This window comes from Lepisosteus oculatus, chromosome 4 (assembly GCF_040954835.1).
Source record: "Lepisosteus oculatus isolate fLepOcu1 chromosome 4, fLepOcu1.hap2, whole genome shotgun sequence".
NCBI lineage: Eukaryota > Metazoa > Chordata > Actinopteri > Semionotiformes > Lepisosteidae > Lepisosteus > Lepisosteus oculatus.
The window spans coordinates 46,403,312-46,429,416 of NC_090699.1; the positions used below are offsets into that span (position 1 = coordinate 46,403,312).

The window sequence follows — 26,105 nt, forward strand, 5'->3', positions numbered from 1 at the left end:
ATGTTGTAATGAGCCATAAAGTTTGTTGCTAGCATTTTTTTTCTTTCACTCAGACCAGCTGTAATGAATCGGCTGTTGTCACTAAACATTTTTAGTGAATAAAATAATGCTTTATACTCAAACCAGCAGATGGTAATATTTGAGTCGGGCAAGGTACAGGTGATAAAAGTCGAACTGATCCCTTGTCCATTGATCTAAGACTTAAAAATGAAGCTTCTTCTGAGACTGCAAAATTGGCCTGTTATCCATCCTGAGAAAAAGATCACAATTTGAGCTGAGTCTGAGCTCAGCTTATGTGCTATGTTAATTCAGAACACTCTTGTTCAGGATCAAATCATGTTAGCACAGTTGTTCCCTAGTGTTTAGTGTCTGTTCATCTTCCTTTACTTCAGGTTTTATAGCTGCTGACATTAAGGGCTCTGGTGCATTTACCCAACTTTTCCTGATTACGGATTACCATGAGAACGGTTCTCTGTACGACTACCTAAAATATACCACGCTGGACACCAAGTCTCTCCTGAAGCTGGCCTACTCTGCTGCCTGTGGTTTGTGCCACCTGCACACAGAGATCTGTGGCACACAGGGCAAGCCTGCCATTGCTCACAGAGACCTCAAGAGTAAGAACATCCTCATGAAGAAGAACGGCACCTGCTGCATCGCTGACCTGGGTCTGGCTGTTAAGTTCAATAGGTATGTTGGAACCCAGAGCTTTGTTTTGTCAAATTGAACAGATCTCTTGCTGCGTTCATCAGTAGCTCACAGATGTTGCTGATATTTACAAAACGTGTGACCTATATATAAAACTAATTGGACAGGGGCTCTCTAGCACCAGGGTTGAAGATCAGTGTTAGCGTCTGTAAAGCCTTGTCTGGAGTATTTGAGTCTACAGAAATGTGGTGGTGTTTTTTAAGTCGAATAATTGTCTCATTTAAAAATGCTAGTGTTTCCTGTGTGGTTAAGGAATTAACAGAAAACACCAGCAGAAAAATAGTTTGTGCTGTATAATGGCCTCCTTTTCCTTGCTGCAGTGACACAAATGAGGTGGACATCCCTCTAAACACCCGTGTTGGAACAAAGCGGTACATGGCTCCAGAGGTCCTGGATGAGACCCTGAATAAGAACCACTTCCAGTCCTACATTATGGCAGACATCTACAGCTACGGGCTGATCATCTGGGAAATGGCACGGCGGTGTGTCACAGGAGGTAAGTGTGCAGGCACCGGGTACTACCGGTCTGACTGGAAGTAGTTTCTGTCCATTTCCTCACTGCTCGTTGCTCCTAGAGGCCAAGCTGTTTTTTTTGTTGTGCAGGTATTGTGGAGGAGTACCAGCTGCCTTACTATGACATGGTGTCAGCTGATCCGTCCTACGAGGACATGAGGGAGGTGGTGTGTGTCAAGTGCTTGCGACCTGCAGTGTCCAACCGGTGGAACAGCGACGAGGTATGTTCTCTGCCTTGCTTAGCTTGACTTCAGCCTGTTTTGAATTAGAGATGTTACAGTTTCATCTGTTCATTTGTACAGGTGGTAATGTTGCTTGTTTTTCTTAATCATTGCTTTACTACGTTATCCTCTGTTAATCGGATATTGGCAGAGACATTTGCCATATAAAGAAACTGGACCATAATCTTAAACATATTTTGGGGAGAGCAGGTCACATATAGTTAAAAATACTGATTGTCTGCATTTCAGTCTGTGAACAACAGAACTGAGAGGAAGAACACTGTTTATTCCTCATTTTTGAAAGATGATTTTAATATTTCCTTTATCTACAGCAGAGTACATTAGGTCATCTCAGTGTGACTGTGATTTGTAAAATTGAATCAGCCTGAGCTGGATCAAGACTTATTGGCTGTAAACTGATTCTCTCTCCTCAGTGCTTGAGAGCAATGTTGAAGCTGATGTCCGAGTGCTGGGCTCACAACCCCCCCTCCCGCCTCACTGCGCTGCGAGTTAAGAAGACCCTTGCCAAAATGGTGGAATCTCAGGACATCAAAATATGAGGACTCCTCTTTAAAGCAAGCTAATTTAGAGAGAAGACTCGATAAGCTTTCTTGTTCCGGTTACAAATTATTGCCCTGCCTCAGAAAAGGAGAGGGGAGACTGGCTTAAAGGCATGCAAAGGCGAGGGGCAGGAGAGAAATCGATGACCCCACCAAACCAATCGTTTTCAATTCCACTGCCTTCTCAGAACAGGCTGCTGAAATACTTGGACAAAAAGACTGCTTGTAGATAGGCAGCTCCTGCCAGAGCCATGAGGCAGTAACAGTCGGCCCAGGCTGTAACAGAGTCCAGTGCTGAAAGGGTGTGTCGAAATCTTCATGGGCTCTTCTCTCTCTCCAACTACGGACACTCTGGGGATAGGTAGGAACTGCCGGGAATTGTGCTTTCTGTGAAAGCCCTGTGTTATTTCAAAGGCAGTGCATAATCTGCAGGTTATGGGTATGAAGAAAGCGAAACGTCATGAGGCCCGCTTGATGGAAGCTGCAAGTTACAGAGAGCTGCCCCACCAGTTTTATATTTTCACCTGTTTACGCTCAAGCTAATTTGTTTGTGCCAGGACAGTTTTTTTTCCTGCCATTTAAAAATATATTTCTGACATGTTTTAAGTAAATACAAATTATATAAGAAGGCTACAGGAATTGGTTTGTATTTAAAATGTAAATAAACCATGAAACTATGGATGCTGTGCCTATATAAAGATTAGCTGTATGCTGCATACTTGAGGATGTCCAGCTGTTTTTCAGTGAGTTTTGGCAATCCAGACCATCGCTGGAGAAATTATTATTTTTGGGTGAAAAGCAGCCTTTTTCTATGGAAAAGGGTAAAACAGCTTTGGTTTTGAAATAATGCCTTTTGTTTAAATGATGCTTTGATTTACCTGAAATCTTTGTCACTTTGTTATCAGAACTGTCCATGCAGAAAGCCTCTAAATTGTACTTTAATGTTAACCGTAGGCAAATGGATTTTTAAAACTTGTCTTTACCTTTCACAGTATTTGATGCCTGTTTGTTGTACCTATGTAGTTTTGGGTGGGCATACATCGCTGTGCTGAAGTCTTTGAAGATACTCAGCAGTGTGAATTAATGATTGCTAAACAGCAAACTTGGTTTCTTCTCACCCAGGCTATGATGAAAAGTCATTTGTCAGATTAGCAGAAATTTTTTATTAACATTTAATAAGCAGTTGAAATTCATAACATACTCTACTGCAACTCTTTAAGACTTGCACAGCATTGTACATTGTAGGGGAGAGGGATTAAAGCCAAAACTCGCATTTTTTGCAATGTATACATTTTATTTAAATGTAGTGTGGAAACAGTTTAGACCTGCTAAGTTGAGGTGAATGGATGCTTCTGTGCTTACTCCTCAGGTTTTCCCATTTGTTTTCATGGTTTGGTTTCACCATTTTTTTAACTATTCCACTTGCTTTTAGTTGAATAGCTTCACCGTATTCACAGTCATCCGATAGTCATCCAGGTTCACATGATGTTATTTATACAAAGGTCATGTATAACTGCAGGGTGTGATAAAGTGCAGTAGCTTAGGTTTTTCCACAGACATTTTTCTCCCGAGGGTCAAATTTATTTTTAACATATAGCCATATATTGAACAGTATTTAAGTTTGGATTATTTAATGCCGAGTCACAATAGGAATATGTAAGTAAATAGGGATGTGAGGGTCTGTTTATTATGACAAGGCATAAAAGTACATGTGGTATTTGTGCAATATGAAGGTAGCATTACTGGTCAACATGAATAAAACTTTAGTCCCAGTAGTATATAGTGCAGTCTTATCCTTATTTATTCATTAGATTTAAAACCAATTAAATTTTCTGTAAATACTGTAATAACAAGTTATTTTTTGCCATGAAAGAACATGTATAGAAATCTACTCTACATTCCTGCAAGATTGAGGGTAAACAGAATTTGTGTGCACTGGTTTTCCAGTGGAATTAGTTACTAAAATGGTTTATAAACCAAAACCAAATATTCATATTACCTGTTTTTGAATATCATTATTTATATACCACCCTTTCAGGGTTTCAGGGTTCCTCTCTAATGGTGCTTCCAGATTAGGTGGCACCAGTTTCCTGCAGTGCAGTGGACGTGTGTTGCATCAGTACATCATTATAAATTGAGAAGCCGTTAATTGTCAAGCACCACTGGTGGCAACAGCATATTTTAAAGTTCACTTCTTCAATTTGGGACATTGGTCTGAAGGTTTGATTGTGATATTTGAGAGAGTTAAACAGCCTAGTGTTAATAGGGCAGTAGAAGCACTGAATACTTCCCTGTAGCAGTACTGCTGTCACCACCTGTGGAACATTAGTACTCATTTCTAATACTTTGTCAGAACATATCTGCTTTTATGTAAAATGCTGTAAGGTTTGGTTTTTTAAAATGTGTGAATTATAAAAACTGATAATGAAGATTTAATGGATGTACATTGTGCTGACAAGCTTTGCCATAAGCTTATTGCCTTCCAGGGAATGCCAAACTGTTGCTGATACAGAGGGCATTCATTGGCATCTCAAAAGACATTTTTCAAGAAGACAAACTTTTCAAGTCCTTCAGTGCAGTTGATAAAGAGTGAAGAAGGTTAAGTCTATTCTTCTTCCCTTGCATTAGATAAAGCCTGTTGATGGAGGTGGAGCCAGACTACAGCATGGTTGCTAGGGTCCCTCTGCATGGTTTTTCTTTTTCTGGTGTCCATCATTAAAGATGCATACATTGTAAAATGTTTTTGGAGATATCAGTGAACTATTTACATTTGTAACGTTTTAACTGACCGCAGTTGCCAAGTAATCTTTTTAGAATCTCTGTTTTTGGCCTATACTGGGGCACCCTTTCTGCTCTGTGCCCTGGAACAGTTGACCAGTTTTTTTCCCCTCCATCCTCTGCTCAGTGTAAGTTAGTGCTGACTAGGCACTATCCCAAGGCTATGGCCCAAGGCACCTGAGCCTGAAACATCTGAATTACAAGACCCTAAAATAACAACAACAAGGGTCAAAAAGACAGCATACACATTTGAGTTGAACATATTGCCTATTTCCATGTTGAGAATTTTTAGAATTAAGTGGGGTTCACCACACCACTGCATTAGAAAATTGCCAACATACACAATTGTAATTTATTAGCAGAAGAAAGGAATATTGCACAAATTGGTTGTTTTATTCTGCAACCAACGTTCTCTCACAGTAGCCCTGTAGTTGTGTGTGAAGGAGCCAAAGAGGATGAAATGGTCTTTGGGAAGAGCTATCCAGTGCAGGTCAGAAACAGAAAAGCCTTTCTGACCTAGAGTTCATATTATGCTTTGTGCAGACCTGAGCTGACTGTGTAGGCTTTTTAATGCTACCTATGTTGGAAACAATGCTTATGATGTTAACCTGTGCCAATGTGTGCTTAACCTATTGTAATTGATGGATCAAGTGGAGAAATCACCTGCACACCTGTACCAGGCAGATGTGTTGCTAGGGTGATATATCTAGCAAAGCTGTTCGATTTCAACCAACATAATAGAAAATACCAACTAAACTCTCACTGCCTATATTTTATGATAGCTAATTTTTTTCTTTGTTTTGTCTTTGAAAGTGGAGGTACACTGGTTCTGAAAAAGACCTACTGAGAACTATACTGTTTTATCAGTCTGTTATACTGTAACTGGTGCTTCTGCTAGAAAGAAAGTGGTCTGGGTGCTTTGCTGTTGGTGAAGAAAAGAGGAAGTTGGTACAGTTTAACAACAGAAATAGAAAAGACAGATATGAATGAGTGAAGTTGTTGTCAGCCCTCTGCATCCATGTACTCTAAACCAGAGGTTTTCAACCTTTTTGACATACCCCCCGCTGTTTGTCTAAGTTTAAACTTGCGCCCGCCCACCCCAAAACATATTGAGAAAACAATGCGAACACTCGTAACATTCACAATGTATACATGCATTTCAGCGCCTTTCATTAATTTGCCTTAACAGTTTCACGTTCACCACTGTTGTTAACTTTAAGCCACCGGACCATTTTGAAGTTTGTAATCGTGGTATAATGCGAAGTCTCAATTCTGCTGTAGCCTTCGCCAATGAGAATAGATGGTATAAGATGCAACACTCCCCTCTAGTGGAGGAATAATGAATTGATATTAACCACTAAAACAACATATTCGCTGCAGTTGTTGAATTTTTTAATTTTGCTTGCGTGTTTGCGCCTAAATGTCTCTAATCTCTTCACCCACCTCCTCCCCCCCGCCCAGGCACGCCCAACCTGTTGAAAATCCCTGTTCTAACCACCAAATACACTCAAGTCAAAATTTGCAGAACCAACTCCCAGAAACAGTTTGGGTACAGGTTGATTTCTCCAACCTACACAGAGGCCCAAGAGTCTGCACAGAAATTTTTGTTTGTGTGTGTCATTTATTAGTGTTTTGTGTGGCAGAGCTTTTTCGGGGCTGATCTGATTAACAAATCAAACAACATTCTTGGATAATGGTCCTAGTTGAATAAGGAATTCAGAAATGGGCTGAAAATGTAAACCCTCAAGCTTGCATCATGCCTTAAAATGTGGAGATGTCAGACTGAGCTTTTAGATGTAATTCCACTTAGTCCCTATGTTGTATGTCGGGTCTAATGTGGGTTGAGGCTTGTGTTCACCCATCACAACCAAAAACATGCACTCTAGCCTTTGTCATGTCTGTCCCAATGACTTAAAATTCTGTGGAAGCTATAGATCCAGTTTGTCAAAACCCTTGCCAATTGGTTAAGTAAATATATCTCTAAAAAGTTATTTAGTTAATTTAGCAAATCTGTACATAGTTATAGAAAGATGGGTACGGTACATCTGAGCAGTAACCATTTTCTGTCTGCCTATATTATGCAAGAAAACCATATAGATTAACCTCTAAAATGTAACTCTTATGTGTATTTTGTAAAGCATCTGGTTTTAAAAGGTGCCTTATCGAGTTTACCAAGGAAAACTTTGGAAGAACTATGTTCTGTACACAGACTATGTCCAATGTATTAATTTTTAAGTAAATATCCTTATTTTAGTACACAACACTATTGTCTTGTTTTTTTATTTCAGTCTACTTGCTTTTAGGTTAAAATATATTTTTCTGTTCGATTTACAAGTTAAAATGGGGGGGGGGAATATGTGAAAAGCTGCAAGTACCACCTTTGAGTAACACCTCAAATATCCACAGTGCAATTGTAAGCAATTTTAGAAATTCTAGATTTTAGCTTCATGAACATTTTACTATTGTCATTTCACAGCCATAACTATTCAGTGAACAAACTGTCTGCAGGCTTGTATTCATCCATTCGATGATAAGCCGCCTTTACTTTCGCTGGTAGCTGAAGCAATAGATGGAGGGTGCAATATTCCCAGATGTGCAGAAATAGATTCTTTCTTGTTTACTGTACTCTTCACACTGAAATAACTGAGTCCTTGTGCAACAGGAATCCTCCCTACCAATGAATTAGCACACAAGATGTAAAATGATATAGATCTCTATTTATTTGTTTAGACAAAGCAAGCCTTTACTTTGTGCAACTGTAAGCGTTAAGTATACAGCTCCCTCTTCTGCCCAGAAGTGGTAGTGCATGCGAAACAGTATAAGCCCTGCCTGCGGGACTGAGTGTATTCAATTATTTTTTCGCCATCATATACCACATACAAATTTCTCCATTTATACTAGTTACCTAACAATAAGCATTTGAAAGTTTGGAGTCAATTAATTATTCAAGCACAAGAAAATAAGTCCATTGTTTTGCAGGAGCCCAGTGTACTTACTGGACTAAAAGCAGCTCTCGATATGTTAAATGGATAAGGATTTGGCAGAATGCAGAATCTGTACAGGAATCTCTGCCAGACCAGCAAAGTTTTTTAAAATATTTTTATGGGACAAAGTAGATAGAATGCATTGTCTGGGCTAAAAGAAAGGATTTTGTCTATTCTTTATAGTAGTTCCTTCAATTTTGTGATGAATATTTCTGGTAGGTTGTATGGAGAAAAAGAAAAAACACATTGATTTTGAATTATATTGCACCCCATCTTGCACCCATAACTTGCTGGGATAGGCTCCAGCTTCCCCGTGACCCTGAATTAGATGAAGCAGTTAGGATGTGAATGCCTTATGGGAGCATTTCACACAGAAAAGACAAACCAAGACTACCTCTGGAAGCTTCTATTTTAACAATGTAGAAGTATCTCTGCTCCTTCAAAATAAAATCTGATAAATGAGATAGAGTTTAAGATAAATGTTTAGAATGTTTAAACAGATGTTTAATTTAAGAACAAGGAAAGATTCATTCCAGGCTGAAAAGCAGGAAGAAGCAACATTTGGTGAGTCATCTTCAGGTCTTCACACCTTCAAGCCTTCACACACCTGAAGACGGCTCCACTACTAAAATGTTTCTTCTCCTTACTTTTCAGCCTGGAATTAACCTCTGCTTGCTCCTTTGTAGCCAAGACATGCTGATACAGCTCCCAATTCATACCTTGTTTCATGACAAAGTTTCATGGAAGAGTTGTAGCATAACAGTTGCTTCCCATACAGTTCACAGCAATGGATACATTCTGCCAGATACCCTTTTTGTGGTACAATGTTATTCTGGAGCTAGCTTGGCATCCTTGGATTGGCTTAAACACGGAATTTAAGTGTGCAGATGCTTCTGTCCTGTGCAAGTCTTGACTAGCCGAGCACGTCAAGTTGTTCTAAAAAGAAGAAATCCCCCAAACGTGTTGTCCATCTGGTGGTTGTTCTCCACAGACCCCTGAACGAGCTCAAAGTTGACCTGCTCTCCCAGGGCCAGCTCAAGAAGGCACACTCGGGTCATGGGCCCAGCTGGTCTCTTCTGGTTCTGGTGCAAGGTGGCCACAACCACATCCCCCTTCTTCAGGTGACCCAATGAAGCACCCACTCCGAAGTCAACAGTCACCACAAAGAGGTACACCCCGTCAGCGGGCACCCAGAACACCCCTGTCCTGGGCGAGTAGGCCTGCCCACGGTTCAGCACCACCCTCTCGAACAGCACCGCGCCTGCCTGGTTGGTGCCATCCTGGGTTCTAGCAAGGAACATCACAGGCGACTCGGGCACTGGCCGCAGGATCCCTGAGGAGAGGAGCACAGTTAGGACAAACCCACCAGCACTGATCTTAACCCACTCATACGCGGCACAGGCTGCTCTCCTGCTGGTACCAGGGAGCCTGGGGATGTTGCCGAACCATGGGGCTACAATCCCGTATCCCAGTGGTGTGATGCTGAGGACTGTGCAGGTTAGCAGTGTTGCTTCCCTGGGGTGTGGAAATGCTGCTCTGTTGAGTATAGTGCTACGTTGATTTGCCCTTCTTGTGGCACATCTGCCAATTTACAAGGTAGGTTTTTGAATGTATAGTTTCTTTTTCTAGGCAATCAGACCTCTTTGCTATTGCCCCAGATCAGTCCGGCACTGTGAGGACTATTCTTTACTGGGTACTGACAGCCTGACATTCTTCCATTTCCCGATCAAGTTTCCCACTGGCGTTTAGCATACTGTTTGCTCTGATTTGTCCTGTCTCATCATGGCTTTAGTGTAACCCTGATGTGGACACCTCCGTTTAGGGCTTCTCTGACCTGTACCCCTGTTATGCAAAGTCAGCTAGTTCTTAATTCTCATGCATGCATGCGTTAGCTTGAATGCCCATATCTTTCCATTTAAAAATAAGGCTAACGTGGAACATCACATTTATTTGTAAATTGTTTTCCTGATTATGTAGCCTCAGTTAATTTTAAATGATACATTTCAAAGATGTTCATCTCAGAATTTACTTGAAGGTTAAGAGAGCATCTCTTGAAAATGAGAAGAGAAGGATTAAATCATGATGTAAATGCTCTTAAAAGGATTTGTATTTTGGCAATAAAAGAAAGATAAACCTGGTTGATATCAACTTGTCCACCAGAGGGCGATTTTGTCTTAAAAATGGGTTCAAAAGGAAAGTTTCATAACCATGGAAGCCTAATGTTTTGCGTCAGCTTTTAAAGCATCAGGATAATTTCAGTGCAACATATGGCTATTCCATGTTTAAAAAGACAGTGATGTGAGATTTCAATGTAAACCTAATGACAACATCGACATAAGTTAATCTAATTTATACACTTTTATGCCATTAATTTTAACTTAATATGTATTGCCCTCCATACTATTACTGGGGATTTGCGACTGTTGCTGTATGAGAAAAACATTTGAAAGTGTTTTTAGGCTAACTGCAGGTTACCTGGGGGTTCCAGGGCCGCATCCTTCTTGCTGCGGATCAAGGGGGCTCTGCCTCCTCTGTGGCCCCTGTGTGGATCCTCTTCTTCTCTCTCCTGGTGGCGCCCCCTCTTTCTCTTTTTCTCTTTCCTCTTTACTAACCCCCATAGTCTGTCCAGGTCCAGTGTGGAGTTGGAGGCAGCAAGTCCCTCAACATTCCGAAAGATGCTGTGGAAGACCTGGACATGATCCTTCAGGTGTCCACGAAGTGAATCCACAGCCGCCTGCAGTTCTCCCACCTTGCCAGTGGGGGCAGTATTTTCAGCGCAGTCGCAGCAAGAGAGGCACTGCTGCTTCTCTAATGTGCTGACCCGGCCACCCAGGACTTGCACCAGCTTCTCCAGGGCCCAAGGGTCACTACCAGAATCATCAGGACGGTCTCGCATAGGGGACTCTGGGAGATCTGATGGCCTGTGGTCCCCACTCCTTCTTGCTAGGCCTCTGGTTGTCTGATCTGCCAGTTCAGCTCCAGTGTCTGCGCCTGGGTCTCCCTGCTCTTCGCTCTCTAACATCTTCTTAAGAGTTAACAAACTCAGGTTCTGGCTCTGAATCTCCTCTTGCATTTCACGCAGCTTTGCATGGAGAGCGGGAAAGGAGTACTTGTCAGTGTCCTGTGGTGGTTTTTTAATGAACTCCAAGACCTCCATCCCCAGGAGGAGCTCCAGGACGTCTGTATGTCTAACCGCATCCTTCAAGAGTGACCCAAAAGAGCTGGAGAGGCGTTTGGTCTCACTCACCCTTTGATTGTCTGTCTCCTGCAGGCTGGTGAGCTCCTGGTGGATCTTCCGGAAGGTCACATGTAGTTGGGAGATGTTAAGGAGCAGAGACCTGCTTCTGTCTTGCTCAAAGGCCACAGAGTGTTGAACTTGCTGCAGGCCCTGTTGAAGGTCCTCTACCAAACTGCTCCACTTAGCCCTCCAGACCTCCTGCATTTCCCCATCTTCTTCCAGAGCTACATTTTTCTCCTTGGCCAGATTTGTGATGTGCTTTAAATTGTGTTCCAGTGCGGAGATCTCTCTTTGCAGCCTAGCACAGTCACAGCCCTGGGATGTGTTCTTGTAAATCTGGACAAAAAGGTAGTCGATGTCGCTCTCCATGCTCTCCAACTGGTTTTCGTACTCAGTGCAGTTCTGGGCCAGCTCATTCACGCGATTGAGCACATCCTGCTTAGCTTCAGCCACGATGAGGCCAGTTTCCATGAACATGACCCTCAGGTCTTTGACAGTTTCTTCAAATTGGTCTTTCAGACTCCGGAAGCCCCTCTGGAGGTCCTTCATGTTGACTTCAGAGAGCTCTTGGTCCTCCTGGAGATTGCTGACCACCTCTGTGTTCTCAACTACTGTCTGGTTCAGCTCTCTGATGGCTTCCCAAACATCAGGCTCCATTTCCTTTCCCTCAGGCTCCTGCCCCAGACTCTCCTGCTCTCGCTTCACCTCTGCAATGGAGGCGTTGAGTGCCTGCAAGTTGACCTTCCAGGTAACACAAAGAAAGCAGGTGTGATAAGTCTTTGTCTATGAATTGGCTACATTACTCTGCTCTCCTCCCCACTGATAGCTGATGTGTGGTGAGCGTTCTGGCGCACTATGGCTGCCGTCGCATCATCCAGGTGGATGCTGCACATTGGTGGTGGTGGAGGGGAGTCCCCATTACCTGTAAAGCGCTTTGAGTGGAGTGTCCAGAAAAGCGCTATATAAGTGTAAGCAATTATTATTATTACATGAGAGCGACAGCGTGAGTGGTCTAATAAAGCCATGATGCAGCTTGTAACCATATACAGTAGATGGTTATGTATTTGAATGTTGAGGTTCTAAATGAGTTCACCAAAACATGTTTATTTCAGATCTTTAACAATGTAACTTTCATTAAAAAAAATCTGAAAAAACTCAAGACCAGCTTTTTGATCAGGTGCTCTTTAAGGCTTGTTGTGAAATCAGTATTGGAGAGGAAGCAACCCAAATGCAACGTCTTTCAAGGAGCTCTGCAGAAGTCTTAGACACATAAAATCGTTCTCATGTTTTCAGTTTTTCTTCTTTGTGGAGAAACTATAGCCATTTTGTGTTAATTTAATCAAACAGCCCCGATGTGTTTTGCACTACAAAAAAAATCTTCTGTCTGGATGTGTAGAGAGGAATGAACAATGTTAATAGTGAGGAGTACAGGACACTTGCCTCTGTTAGTCTTGATATTGTAAAATGTGAAACATGTCACTTTGGGCTACTTGTGCAGTTTACCTTGAGCTATCAGGTTTTTCTGAAATTCTCATCAATGTGAGTTAAAGATTCTTAAATGACAAGCCTAGACAAGCTTCTCCTGAAAGTGTGCTGCATTAGTAATCTGTTTTGCATGTGTTATGGATTACAGGACTTCTCATGAGCATCTTTACATATGGTGATATAGTTTTGCAAAGAGTTTGGTTACACTTTTGTATTTCTGTTTCAGTAGGATTAACCATGTCAGTTTTGAATGTACAGATATACAGGTTTGTGGCTGACAGAACTGTAATTCTACACACTTCATCTGTTCGTTGTCAATTACAATTGTTTTATCTCCTCTCGATTAACATCTCAATTTGTCTGTTTTACGTCTAGAAAATAGATTGCATGCTTTGTCAGCAATGGTTAAATAATTCATTCTGGAAGCGTGGAGGTCTCATCTGTCCTCACCTGCAATGTCTTCTGGCTGCGTTTGATCTTGGCGTCAGTGTCCATCTTCATAGTGGTAAGGTTGTAGTGCAGCAAGGCCTGCTGGGAGTGCCGCTGCTGCTCCAGGATGTCCTGGCTAGATCTCAGCTGCTCTCTCAGCTGGTCGATCTGGTTGAAGCTCTCCTCCAACTTGGACTCGAAGCCGCCTGCCCCCCCCCTCTCCTGCCGCAGCTCTGCCATGTCCTGGGAGAGGCGCTGTAGGCTCGAGTTGAAGCCGTCCAGAATGGGCTGCAGTTGTGCCATCAGCAGGGCTGTCAGCTGGGGAAGGGGCAGCATCCCGAGCCAGTCTGGGGGGGATGGAGAGACTGGAGAAACACCCACAGGCACTGCAAGGGAGAGCCACACTCCACAGGCTTAGAGCTAACATGTGCTTCAGTCACAAACAAACAGTTTTTAGGGTTGGAGTCTGGTATCCCTCTAGTTGAACAGAAGGACAATACCTTTTGAGTATCTGTTGACACTCCTGGGCTGGCTGGAGCAGCTGGGGGTAGCCCATCTTACTGCTGATAATATACTGTATGTGCTCAGGTAGATATGGCAATACTCTGTTACTCAGCACAATAAAGCTTTTAATCCTAAAACTGTTTGCGTATCTAATTGGGAATATAATTTCTTCCATCATCCTCTTTTCGTTGTCTCCTTTAAGCAGAGGCACAATGCATGTTCATTTCATATTTCATAACTGGATATGCCACTGCATCCAGGTTGTTGCTGCTCTTGTGAGACCCAGCTCCTTCCCATAAGGGAGCATTGGGTTTTCCTTGCCCTGCTCGGGGAGAGAGGAAAGCAATCCGACTGTAACTAGATCCCTTGGCTGTGGGACGTGTGCTCTCTGCTTTCTCTCCACTGCAGCAGAGGCCGCCAACTCGGACAGCAACTCTCTTGTCCCCTGGTGGGCATGTTTTCTCTGTGGCGCAAGACACCATTAGCCTTTCATGAAAGCTTTTGTGTACCTTAGCTGTTTGGTAACGGAAGTAATATTCAGGAGATTGCAGTAACTCAAAGGGATATAAGCTTATGTAATCATCTGCATTTTTGTCGTGGCTATGGCTGACACTCCAGGGACACAGCAGTGGTGCAGGGATGTTGACTGACAGGTTTCAGCCACAGCTCCACAGACAGGCTACATGAGCTCATGAGTGTGGCCACATGGTAGTGCACATGAGGGTTACCTGCACCAGTCTCGCATCTGGGTGGAGTCTTGCACTTCCAGTTCAGAAAAAGCCAGAGGAATGGCTCTGCGAGACAGCAAGGATGATGGAGTGCCGTAGGCTTGATCAATTTAATCTTGACTACAGTGAAATGGAAAATGGATTTTCTGCACTGCTTAGTTTTTATACAGCAATATGACTGAAGAATGATCTTTTTTAAGCAGCAGCTGCTGGTTCTTCTCCAGCCTGATGTAGGCTGCAAAAGGGGCTGCTGTGTCAGAACTGTGGTGATTGTGTCATAATATTTCCAACTGCTCTTCCAGGAGAGAAAGAAAGGATTTCCTGAGATGTGAAGCACATCTTACCCTGTGACACACTGATGCAGGCTCCTCAGGAGCAGCACATCTGGGGTTGCGATGTTTGCTTACATCATTCTTACAGGATGTACAGTAGACAGCTGATTGTTAGTGCTGTAACTGCTCTGTAATTCAGGGTACTGGTTTGATTCTGGGCTTGGGCTCCATGTTCACTTGGGATTCCTCCAGGTGCTCCGGTTTCCTCCCACCTCTTAGAATTGTCTGTGAGTGTGAATGTATGGGTGCCCTGCCATTCACTCCGGCCAGGGTGCACTTGCTCCTTCTACCCCAGGCTTGTCGCCAGGATCCAGTTTGCCATGACACTTACTCTTACATTAAAGTTTAATTTGTTCTTTTATAGTACACCACTGGAATGAGCTATACAGAAGTATACCACTTCAAGTAGGTAGCTGCATCAGCATCTGTAGGCTGCAAAGGAACAGGTAAAGGTTTATGACATGCTGAAAGGTAAAAAAGTTTCGGACGTGGAGCCTTTTTCTGGTGTGAGGGAGCGAGGGAAAGTAGCAATGAAGTCATAGGAGAACAAAAGGCAGAGCAGGTAAGAAGGGGAGCAGCGAGGACATGAGCATGGGTCCAATATCATGGACATACAACGGGTGAGAATGAGTGTCTAAGCTCATGGAGAAAAGGAGAAAAGGTGTGGAAAGCAAATTTCGTTTTCCTTTCCTTTTCCTATGCTACTTTCTGTTTCTCCCTCACACCTGAAGGAGGCTCCACAGCAAAAACTTTCTTTTCTTTACCTTTCAGCATGGAACAAACCTTTACCTGTTCATATAATAACAATTTTTGTTATTAAACAATGATTAAAAAATTCAAATGAATAGATTTTTGCTGCATGTGATTTCAGATGCACATGTATTTGTCAGATGGCGTACCGGTTTTGTTGTGGTGTGAGGAGTCTATGACAGTGCTGTTTTCTCTTTGTGGTCGGTGCACATCTTGCAGCTGTGTGATAGGAAGCTGAACATCGTTCTGTTCAGAGTTTGGATCCCCAGTCATCTGTGGAGCTTCCTGAACACCTGTAGATAAACATGAAGGTACAAGGGAAACGTAGCCACAAACCCTGGGCTGTGATCTGTTCAGTAGCACAGTGTCAGTGTGCTGGGCTGTAGTATGTTCAGTAGCACAGTGTTTGTGCTACACTGATGTGTTCAGTAGTTTGGCGCACTGTGTTCAGTTGCTCAGTATAACGGTGCAGCACTATGGGAAGAGGAGCAAGATGTAGGGAATGTCTTTTTGCGCTGCCTGAGAATCTTTCACTTAAAGTGCTCAAGTTTTTTTACAACATAGAGGAACACCCAGTTCTTTCTGTTGTGTCTGAAGCTCTTACATGTCAGTTTCTGTTGTGGCTGCATGTGTACATCAGGCAGGCACTTCCTTTCAGCCCCATTGTGCCTCCATAGCAGCCCTGGGAACAGGCTGCACACCCTTTCCTTTGCCCTATATATAGGGCCTTCACACAATCAGCCAGTCTTCTCAAAGCCCTTCCCCCAGGCTCTGCACTTCCTCTGTTTGTTGGAAGGAGGGCTGGGGGCTGGCGGACCCCTGCCCTGCAGAGATAAACAAGAAGTTCAACAAGCAGAAGTACCTGGGATTCGAGCATCATCAATGTCCGGCAGTTTGCTTCCTGTTGTCTGATCTCTGGGATGTGAGGCATGAGTGACATCTGGAACTGCAATAGAGAGAGAGCAATGAATTCAAACAGAGCCCCCAAAATACCTTGGACTCTAGTTATTTATGGTCACAGAAAACATTGCAGACTGCAAGTCTTCCACACAGTATAGAAATGTGTTATTTATAGACAAACGTCTGGCAGGGAAATACCCTCATTGTGTCGTCACATTTACTCCAATTTCCATTTTGTCTTGATCAGTGACTGCCCATAGACTCCAAGCTCCTGAGTGAGCAGGCCCACGTTGACAGTGTTGACAGTATGATTAATAATAATAATTTCTTACACTTAAATAGCACTTTTCTGGACACTTCACTCAAAGTGCTTTTACAAGTAATGGGGATCCCCTCCACCACCACCAATATGTAGCTCCACCTGGATGATGCAACAGCAGCCATAGTGCGCCAGTACACTTGCCACACAGCTATCAGTGGGGAGGAGAACAGAGGGATGAATCCAGGTCATAGTTTGGGATATTAGGAAGCCATGACTGGTAAAAGCCAGTGGGAAAATGTGGCCAGGACACTGGGTTAACACCCGTACTCTTTTAGAGCAAGGCCCTGGGGTTTTTAATGACTGCAGAAAGTCAGGACCTCGATTTTACGTCTCGTGCAAAGGACAGCACCTTTTTACAGTATAGTGTCTCCATCACTGTGCTGGGGCATTAGGACCCACACAGACTGCATGGTGAGCACCCCCTGCTGGCCTCACTAACACCTCTTCCAGCAGCAACCTTATAATGAATAATAAATAACTATATAAGTGTAAGGAATTATTATTATTAATAATTATTACTATTGCAGTAATGAAAACAGTCTCTGCCTGCCTCAAGTAGTTCCTCACCACTCCTCAGCTAACAAAAAACTTGTGACCTGCAAACTCTGGGCTATTACCTGTCCCCATTAGCTGTAAAGCGCTTTAAGTGGAGTGTCCAGAAAAGTGCTATATAAGGGTAAGCAATTATTAATGCTTTATTAACATTAATATTTACAACAATTATTAACAACAAATCACTTATTGTAGAACCTGACTCTTCCTGGTTGACAATAGTTTGCACCAATACAAATGCCATTGAACAGTTTTATAAAACAGGAATTTCAGCCTTTGCATGTCCTAAAGTGAGACATAATGTCCTGGTTTTCCATTACTTAACTGAACAAAATATTTTGTTGCATTAGTCGTACAAGAACTACAGGTAGTGATGGAGACCACTGGTGTCCGAGTGCTGGATCATTGTAAAATAAAGTGCTATGTTAATGTTTGATGACAGTCCCCTGCTGTACGGTAAGCTGCTGAGAGAGACGGAGTTGTACCTGTGTCCTCACACTCATGCCCACCATGTCCTGGACAGCAGCGCCACTCCAGAAAAGACACGGCCTTCTGCTCCTCTTTGTACAAGGGCCTCGTGGACAGCTTGTACCTGGCAGCACACAGACAGCATCATCATCAATCCAGCTGAACTGGCACTGAACCGCACGGCTCCTGTCTGTCAACACTGCTGCACAGACCTGTCTCTTCCTAGAGGGGGCCATGAGGAGGAGGAAGGGAGGATGAAGAGTGTAGTGATGAAGAGGACAGTGAGGAGGAGGAGGTCAGTGATGAGGAGGGCAGTCAGAAGGTGGATAATAGTGATGAGGAAAGTGATGCACAATGAGCACAGTGAAGAGCTTTGACGTGGAAACAGATGAAAATGAAACACAACACCACTCACAGTAAGGATTAGAACAACACAGTTGTGTCCTGGCCCTACGCATCATACAGGGTGTTATGTAGGCTGTCCTGCAAGAGGAACAGTAGGACAACTAAACTGTTTCCTGTCTATGAATTGGGAGACTGCTGATATGGAGTCAGATATGACCAGTGTGTGTAACGAAACACTTACATGACCAGCTGGCAGCCAGGGGAGCTGATGGGACAGGGACTCTGTGCTTTGATGGTGTACTTCTCTGTGCCGCAGGACACTGCCACTGTCACCATGCGCCAGGTCACAAAGGTACACCAGTTCCTGAGGGCACAACAAGGGCTCAGTCCACAGTGTAGAAACATTTATTATTACACTTGGAATTTATGTAATCAATAGCAGCAGAGGACAAAGTATGTGTACTGAATTTCTTTAGTGCCACTCAGTAGGATGAAGAGCTAAGTAAACCTGGAAAAGTTTCACTGTGTGAGCATTGATACTGCCAATAAAAAGCATCTCCTTCAGCTCGCTCCCCACAGACCTTCCCCTGTGTGCTTGTCTGCTCCACGTGGGACACCAGAGCTGAAGACATTGTGCTGTGATGATCAGTGGGAAGCCATGCTCTACAATAATACATTCAACTCAACGGGAGAGGGCTGTCATTAGCACATTGGGCAAAGTGATCTCTGGATGTAAAACTGTTGCACAATGTGTCAAGTCCACCAATCTCCCTGCACCATTGCAGTGCAAAAGCACAGGATGATCAATTTTTTTTTTAATTTTCACAAATAAGAATCCTAGGGATTACACAATACCTGCTTCCCCTCCCAACAACTGACAGCCACTCTCATACAGCAGCTAGCAAACGCCCTCTACACCATACAAACACAAGAAAGGTTATCAACCTCCGCTCTGCTCAGCACACTCTTTTGTTTGCTGGCAACTGTCAGGATTGCATACAGCTGTTTCTTGAAAGAAGCCATGGTGTTGTTTTCAACAGCTTGGGTAGGGAGCTTGTTACAGACTTTCTTGTTACAGTAAGTGCCCCCTGGTCTTAGTTCTCAATGTAGTTCCCACTTGTGTCCTTGTGGTATTTCACCATTCAAACTGGAGAAATCAGCAGTGTTGACCCCCCTCCCAGACAATCAACAGTATCAGTAAACCTGCTCTCCCTGCCCCCACATCTCACAGTGCTCCCAGGGCACCATGCGCAATGCGTCTCTCCCTGCCAGGCCTTTCTGTTTCAGAGGGGTTACTTGCTTTGTTCCAAAGGCACCATTGTTGCCCTGTTCTTTTCACAGCTGCTGAAAGCCGATTCCCACACTCCACCGCCCTGCAGCTGTGAGCTCAACTGAAGGTACTCGCACCTGCAGCAGCACGAGTGAGTGGAATCAGCATGCGGCCTACAGTACATCATTCCTGTAGCCACTCAACTTTAAGATTAATCAAGAAAAGAGAGAGAGGGTGTTTTGATCCCAGATGAACCATGAATTGTATGCAAGAGTATATTTCTTGATTTCTGTGACATTTCTGTTATTGGCTTATGCAATTAAAACAGTTTAATGCTACTCCTGATAACAAGGCAGTCACAGTCACATGATTGCTGGGATACTGAATCCTCCTCAAGTAGCTTAACCAGTAAAAGTCCTCGTTCAAGGCATTTTTTAACCCTGTATTCCAGACATCACAGGTTTGAGTCTCATCTCTGCCATTAGCTCAGCCTGGCAAGGTTTCCTAAGTACATTTGGTTACACCAGAATCCATAGAACATGACGACTCTCCAAGTGCAAGAGAGTTATCAGCTTTGTCAGTAGGATCTGCATCAGTCCTCCAATCGACACCAATGATCCTGAAGGTTCTGAAGGACTAACAGTGTCCTCCAGTAGCCCGTCTGAGATGATCATGATCATGTGTGCACAAGTGGTACAGTGACAAAGCTAAGTGGATTAATAACACTGATCCCAGACTGCAGCATTTAAACATCAGTACATAAACAAAAGTGCTGAGAACTAAAATGTTTCTAAGCCATGTGATAAACAACCTCAGCATTTTTTTCAAAACCCTTTTCAGTGATAACATTCCTTCACTGGGGACATCTCCAACTGTCTCTGGGACTACCATATCTCATTTGCTTGTTATTCTCCACGAATTACCTCTTACAAAGCTAAGGGTGACTTAAGCTTTATATAAGTGCTCACTTGGACAAAGATTGATCTGTAAGATCCAAGCGTCACGGAGTTCGAGTTGTGTGAGGAGTCCACATGACACAAACACAAGTGAGACCTGGCTCTGCAGGTGTTGTGTTGGACAAATATGCTCACATGTCTTGTTCTCTCCCAAGTGGAAAATGAGTAAATGCCAGAGAGGCAAATCTGAAAATAAGTGGTAATTCCATAAGAAAAGAGTTTAAAAGCAGTAACTCAATTACAGATTTCGTAAATTTATTCTAAAACAGAAGCCCAAAGAACACAGACTGAGAAAGCATGGTCTCTGAGTTTAAGTGGAATGTTCCCAGCACGAATGAGTCACAGCTGGAACAATTCAACATGCAACAAAGAAAATAAGTATGGTCGGAAACAAGCAACTGAATAAATTAGATGTCAAGGGGACATCTTAGAAGCCTCAAAAGAATATTGCAGCACCATCTCCAGGAGCTATTCCACCTGACTTGGGGAAGGGAGGACATTGGCATTTAGGCTGCTAATACCAAAATTGCTATTGTTAAGCAGCAGATTGTTGATTCCCTGGGAAAGGGACCAACTCAAAAATGTATTTTTCCCTTTATCCATAGGTCAGTGGGCTAAGGTCTCTCACAAAAGTGGGAACATCGATATCCTGATCTGTGGCTGCTTGGAAAACCCCTGTCACTGTTGGCCAGTGATCTGACTCTGCTCCAGCCAGCATGGTACGGATGAGGGAGGTCTAGTGCCTGGGGTGTGTGTTGGGAAGCGGGTGCTGCCAGGGATTTCTTCTTGTTTCTTGAGAGCATGAGACTGCGCTGAGCACTGGCTCTGTTTCCCAACTGGAGATGGAGGCCTTTATGGATTCTGCTTCACTCTTAGAGCCCTCCTGCAAATCCAGGAGATCTTATCTCTTTAGTGGGCCTTTGATTTTCCATATCTCCGCACAGCCTCAGTCTGGGATACAGTGTTCTTGCACATCGAAGCCTCCATCCAAACACGCCATTAATCAAATCAAATTGTGTCAGTGATTTGAAGATGAGTAGCAGATGTTTAATGTATGAGATAAAGTTGTATCCTTTTCAGTGTGGCATATAGTAATAATATTGGTCTTTGAAATGAACTTCTTATGCAACATTTCTGGAACTGTCTTTTGTGCAGAAGCAGAGCAACACTCTATTAAAGCTTTATTAAGTAAGGGCCCCTAAAGAAGCTGTGCAACACTGACTCTGTAACATGAACTCTGCCACATCTGGGGACAGAGAGTGGAACCGCTGTCTCTCAGGCACTAAAGAGGGAATACTGCTGCATGAACTCATCACACCTGAGATTTCATCAAAAAGAAACTAAAAGAAATCCAGCTAATAAAACCTGCAGTCAATTTAAAGCTTAATGAGCTGTGAAAAAGATCCTGTGCTGAAGTTCTTGGTGCTTGCCTCACATGCCTCTAACTTTTCAGTTGGATATGAACATAAGCGGAGAGGTCACCCCGACTGTTTGCTAAGGCAGCCAGCATTACCTTCCACAACATGCCACAGTAATGTCATTATACTGGCCAGTTTAATTGTTTCAAGTTTCTTTCTCAAACAAGAATGCACCACTGGTGAAGACCATTACTGCTGATTTCCAGGGGTACAAGGCAGGCTCTCGCCAGTGTGGGGCTGACACTTCCTCCTCATGCTCTGGAACATTCCGTCGGATCACACAAGCTCACAGATGGATGTTCCCATTGTTCCCAGAGACCTTGGCCAGCTGACCTTGCATCTTCACACAAAAGCCAAGCTAAACAAGACTGACTGTCGTGTCTTCTAGTTCAAAGGAAAAACAAAATCAGTGGAATAAGCAAAAGGTCATTTTCCTCTTGAATGTTGCCATGGAGATACAAAATGAAAAGGGCGTTCAGGCAGGCGGGCATTTTAGCTTTGGTTTTAGGTCTGAGAGATGAAGGAAGAAAGATCCTAATTGAAAGCCTTGTTAAGACAGCAGAGGGAGGGAGAATTAGCACACTTCAGGGGAGCTCCTATAGATGGCTCATCCAGGGGAGAGTTGACGTATGGGGGCCATAGACAGCACTGACACTTCAGAGGCACTCTTCCAGGCCGTCATCCAGTTGAAAACAACATGTCAGCTTCAACAACAATATCCTATACTACACATACTGTATACTGTCTTACTCTGTCGAATGTCTTACCAATCTGAAAAATGTTACAAAGTCAATATAAATGCAACCTGAAAATGTTATAGTAGTGAAAATTGTGCAAATTTAAACTGCTTTATACATAGTTACAGTACAGTAAGTTACAGTATTTCCATACAGTACGGAAATGATAAATATGGTAAAAGTTAAAAGACCATGACTAGTTTTGCGAACGTTGTGCGTAGTTTACGCGTAGTGCAAGAGACTTACTCTGAGCAATCCTGCAGTTAAATTTAAATTATTTAATGTGGTAAATTTGATATGACACTAAGACATACATTCACACGCAAATTATATTCACATTCAATTTTTTCACATGCAAATACCCCAGACTTTTATTTGTAGTTATTCTGCTTTTATCAGATCCTCCACTAATCCGTTATAACGCTACCAAAGCTATCTTTTATAAGTGTCTTCTAAACAAATAATTCTGAGAACACTGGACTCTTGATGTCAGTCTAGTTTCTGCCTTATATAGAAGTACAGCCTTGCTGCCTACAGCCTGCTCTTGACCAGTTAACTGGAGGGACCCATTCAAAGTGAACAGGAGTCACTGAATTGAGTTTCACAGTAGGAGCAGTTTTCCCACAAGTGTGACTGCAACAGCTGTAACACCACAATACCTGTGGCCTGTCGGACACTGCTGATACTCTAAACCTGAAAATACTGCAGCCCAGCACTCTAAACGGGAGCATAAATGAGGCAATCAATTCAAACTTAAATACACTGCAGCCCAGCAGTCTAACGCAGAGTGACCAAACAATGCTTCACACATCTTGAGGCACTCAAGCAGAGCTGTAGGGTTGCAGGGCTGTAAGCTATTAAATTAATGGCAAGTCAAAAAGAATGTTGAGCTCTTTACTTCACGGGAAAAACTGTAAGTACAACTGCTGATAAAGAAATAATTGTAGTAGTTTTACTCAGGCCACTCCAAGATGTATTACAACAAAAATTGATTTGATGCCATGCAGATTAGACTTATTTATATGCATTAACAGAGACTGCAAACCTTAAATAACCACTCCTTAAATGATCACTGACCACAGCAGAAAGAACACAGGAAATGTGTTCTGGTGATTATAATAATTTACAATTGATTACTGTTGCATAAAGTGAAACATATGCCTATTTAACTGAATAGAGAATGTTGTGTATACAGTACCAGAAGCACTGAAAGGAAATTCCCTGGTCCCCAGGGCCTGTGTGCATAGAGATGCAAGCAGCAGTCTGAACACATGTATAATTGCAAATGTTCAGGCTAATCAGTTTCCAAAACCCTGAATTCCCACTGATCACAGATTTCTAGAAGGTTAGTTCTGTACATGACAACCACCTCAGCTTCAGAAGAATGTAACTGATACAGTAAGGACTTAAAATATTTGAAAATGTACTGTATTCTTGGGGCCATCGTCTTGTTAGAACTTGATGATTCTGAAAAACTGCCAAAAGAGCTTTTATAATGTATTCCTAAATATATGATTATATATTGTTTTCAGAAACACATTTAAAACAGATCAAATCAGTATCGTGACCAATACCATTTGTGATCTGTACTACAGTACTGTATATATACACTCTATACTCAATATCATTAGCACCAGTGAAACTGGAAAATTGATTAAACAGTAAATTCAGTTTAATACATTTTATTAAACATGTGCAAATTAAGTTTTTTGAAATGTATTTAAAAGCGATTCAGCTTTGGAGTAAAGATTACAAGTGAATCAAGAAGTGTCTGCATACACTGTAATGTAGGTATGTAACAAACACAGATTTACAAAAAGATTATTTTTTTCTTTTGCTTTTCAACATGTAAGCCAGCCTTTCTTTTGGTGTGTACTAATATTTCTTCTGCTTCCCTGCCGTTCGTGATGACCTAAACGCACAGTGATATTGTGACTTTGTGTTAGCCGTGTGTCTCCAAGGAATTCAGAACTCACCCTATGCGAGCGGGATGGTGTGTGCCCCCTGTTTCTCCAGTAGGAGGAGCTGTGTCCAGCCTCACTGCTGTGGGGTCCCTGGGACCAGCTGTATTCGAATGGTGTCCATGTGTCCTGGTGTGATGGTGCAGTCCGAACCTGGTGGAGGGAAAGTTATCCCAGGTGCCCTTCCCCATGACCTCATCGGGCTCATCTTCAATCCCAGGGTCCCGAGCCCTGAGGTCAGAGTGCACCAAAAAGGGTCCCAGAACGAGCAAGAGTATCCTCCCAACCATGTCGTCTCTGCTCAGCCAGCTGCCAAAACTTGTCTCTGCGTAGGACTGCTATTTGTTTTTTCCAGGGATTGCTTTAAGTGCTTTAATTCCCCCCACCCCATCCTGGGTACCCCCTCCCATTCCTTCAAACCCCTCCCCTACGCCGTAAGGTTTCACAGCTTCAACAATGGTCGGAAATGAACCTCCCGCCCCAGCCAGCCTCCCCTGCAAAAGTCATAGGTCCTGGAACAATTCTAGTTGTACTTTCCACAGCACTGAATCACTGGAGGTCTCCTCTCTCTTTCCTTGGCCCTGGAGAACTGCGGGAAAATTGTTAGTTGCTTTTGGCAGGTCTCTGGAATTCTTATCAAGCTCCTCTCCTCCTTCTCCTTCTTTCCTCTTCTTACAAGGGCAGGAAAGGGATGTTAGTAGGTTTCACCGGATCATACTCAAGGGGGGAGGGATGTGTGACGATCGTGTTCAGAGCTTCAATGTACGGTATACTGTATGTAAGATGTGAGGGATTGTGGATCTTCTGCACTTCTTTGGGGAGAATGCCTCCATCATTTGTAGTAATAATGAAAATACAAGAAACATTATACAAATAGTTGTCCATCCAATACAGTCCATCCAACCATTTTATAACTTCTTTATCCAATACTGGGTCACAGGGGAGCTGGAGCCTATCCTGCCAAGCAAGGGGCACAAGGCCCCGGACAGGAAACCAGTCCATCGCAGGGAACACACAGACACAAACACAGGGAGAACATACAAACTCCATGCAGATAGCGCCCCAGATCCAGAATTGAAACTCTTTCTACAAAACATTTTCAGTCTTATTTGCAAACTCTATCTGTTTACTGTATATGTTTTATTCAAAACATAGACAGTGCCTCCCCCCACACACACAAAACCATTGGGACTACAAGGTCTGAGCTGCTATCTAACCTTAACAGTCCAGCAACTGTGTTTTTGATTACAAAATTTGAGCCCAGATCGATGTCACGAACCGTCAAGCTCTAGGAGCAGTTTTCCTCATGCAGGGACCTGACTGCCTGAAAGAAAAGCCATAGAGTCTTAACTGTCATTGTGACTGCTGTTGTTTAAGAAGTATTGGCAGCAAGTTCTTTAAAGAGTGTGTTCTTTAGAAATGCATTTTTCCATATCTGTGAAGCTAGACCATTTGCTTTGTATGATAATATTTTCATTGCAGATTGTGCTTTGTAGTCACTGAAAATTTAGAGTTGTTGGCTGCAATCATGATTCAGCTGTTGGTCAGAGATATTATTATAAAAACAAATGAAAGCAAATGATTAGTAATTGTTTAGTTGTTGTTTGCAAGTGAGTCTGAACTACAGCAGTGTCTTAAAGGTACCCAGCCTGAACAGCCTGCCTGGGAAGCCTGTTCCCAACACCTACCACTCTCTGATTAAAGAAAGGTTTCCTATTCTCTGTCCTTAATGAATTTTACTTAATTTTCAATGGTGTCCTGTTTTACTGATGATTTTGAAAATCTTCAAGATTGAGGAGATCAATCTGCTCTCAATCTCCTCTGTTCTAGTCTGAGGATATATAGCTTCCTCTTCCTGTTCGTATAAGACAGTCCTCTGAGACCAGGAATATATTTTTTTGTTCTTCTATGAACTTTTTCTAAGGTCATATCTTTACTGGGAAATG

General features: G+C 42.9%; 2 protein-coding genes across 7 annotated transcripts in view; one reads left to right on the top strand and one right to left on the bottom strand.

Moving 5' to 3' along the window:
• bmpr1aa (bone morphogenetic protein receptor, type IAa) overlaps positions 1-7,041 on the top strand; it is a 76,910-nt gene extending 69,869 nt beyond the window's left edge. For all 4 annotated transcript variants that reach the window (XM_015347786.2, XM_015347789.2, XM_015347788.2 and 1 more), the window contains 4 exons: positions 393-690; positions 1,029-1,204; positions 1,312-1,442; positions 1,877-7,041. In XM_015347786.2, the coding sequence (XP_015203272.1) occupies positions 393-690; positions 1,029-1,204; positions 1,312-1,442; positions 1,877-2,002 (731 nt within the window). In that variant the 3' untranslated portion in view covers positions 2,003-7,041. The remainder of the gene's footprint in view (positions 1-392; positions 691-1,028; positions 1,205-1,311; positions 1,443-1,876) is intronic.
• A 436-nt stretch (positions 7,042-7,477) lies between these two features.
• On the bottom strand, positions 7,478-24,745 carry mmrn2a (multimerin 2a). 3 transcript variants are annotated; one of them, XM_015347785.2, is made up of 8 exons: positions 24,175-24,745; positions 18,059-18,181; positions 17,490-17,596; positions 16,093-16,176; positions 15,380-15,523; positions 12,938-13,281; positions 10,240-11,743; positions 7,478-9,097 (listed from the first exon to the last, which is right to left on the bottom strand). In XM_015347785.2, the coding sequence occupies exons 1-8, from the start codon at positions 24,447-24,449 to the stop codon at positions 8,691-8,693; spliced, it is 2,988 nt and encodes a 995-aa protein (XP_015203271.2). In that variant the 5' UTR covers positions 24,450-24,745; the 3' UTR covers positions 7,478-8,690. The 3 variants fall into 3 exon arrangements, with proteins under 3 accessions (XP_015203271.2, XP_015203270.2, XP_006630956.3); XM_015347784.2 differs by having other exon boundaries at positions 12,938-13,302; XM_006630893.3 differs by having other exon boundaries at positions 12,938-13,263; positions 24,175-24,741.
• Between the last annotated feature and the right edge of the window lie 1,360 nt (positions 24,746-26,105).

What these genes read in the sequence shown, in the direction of transcription:
- mmrn2a (XM_015347784.2), bottom strand. Translation starts at nt 24,449, where the DNA reads ATGGTTGGGAGGATACTCTTGCTCGTTCTGGGACCCTTTTTGGTGCAC. An exon ending in CTCACACCACAACAAAACCG is followed by an intron (nt 13,303 to 15,379) that starts GTACGCCATCTG and finishes TCTCCCTTGCAG; the next exon opens with TGCCTGTGGGTGTTTCTCCA. An exon ending in GCAGCCAGAAGACATTGCAG is followed by an intron (nt 11,744 to 12,937) that starts GTGAGGACAGAT and finishes GTTACCTGGAAG; the next exon opens with GTCAACTTGCAGGCACTCAA.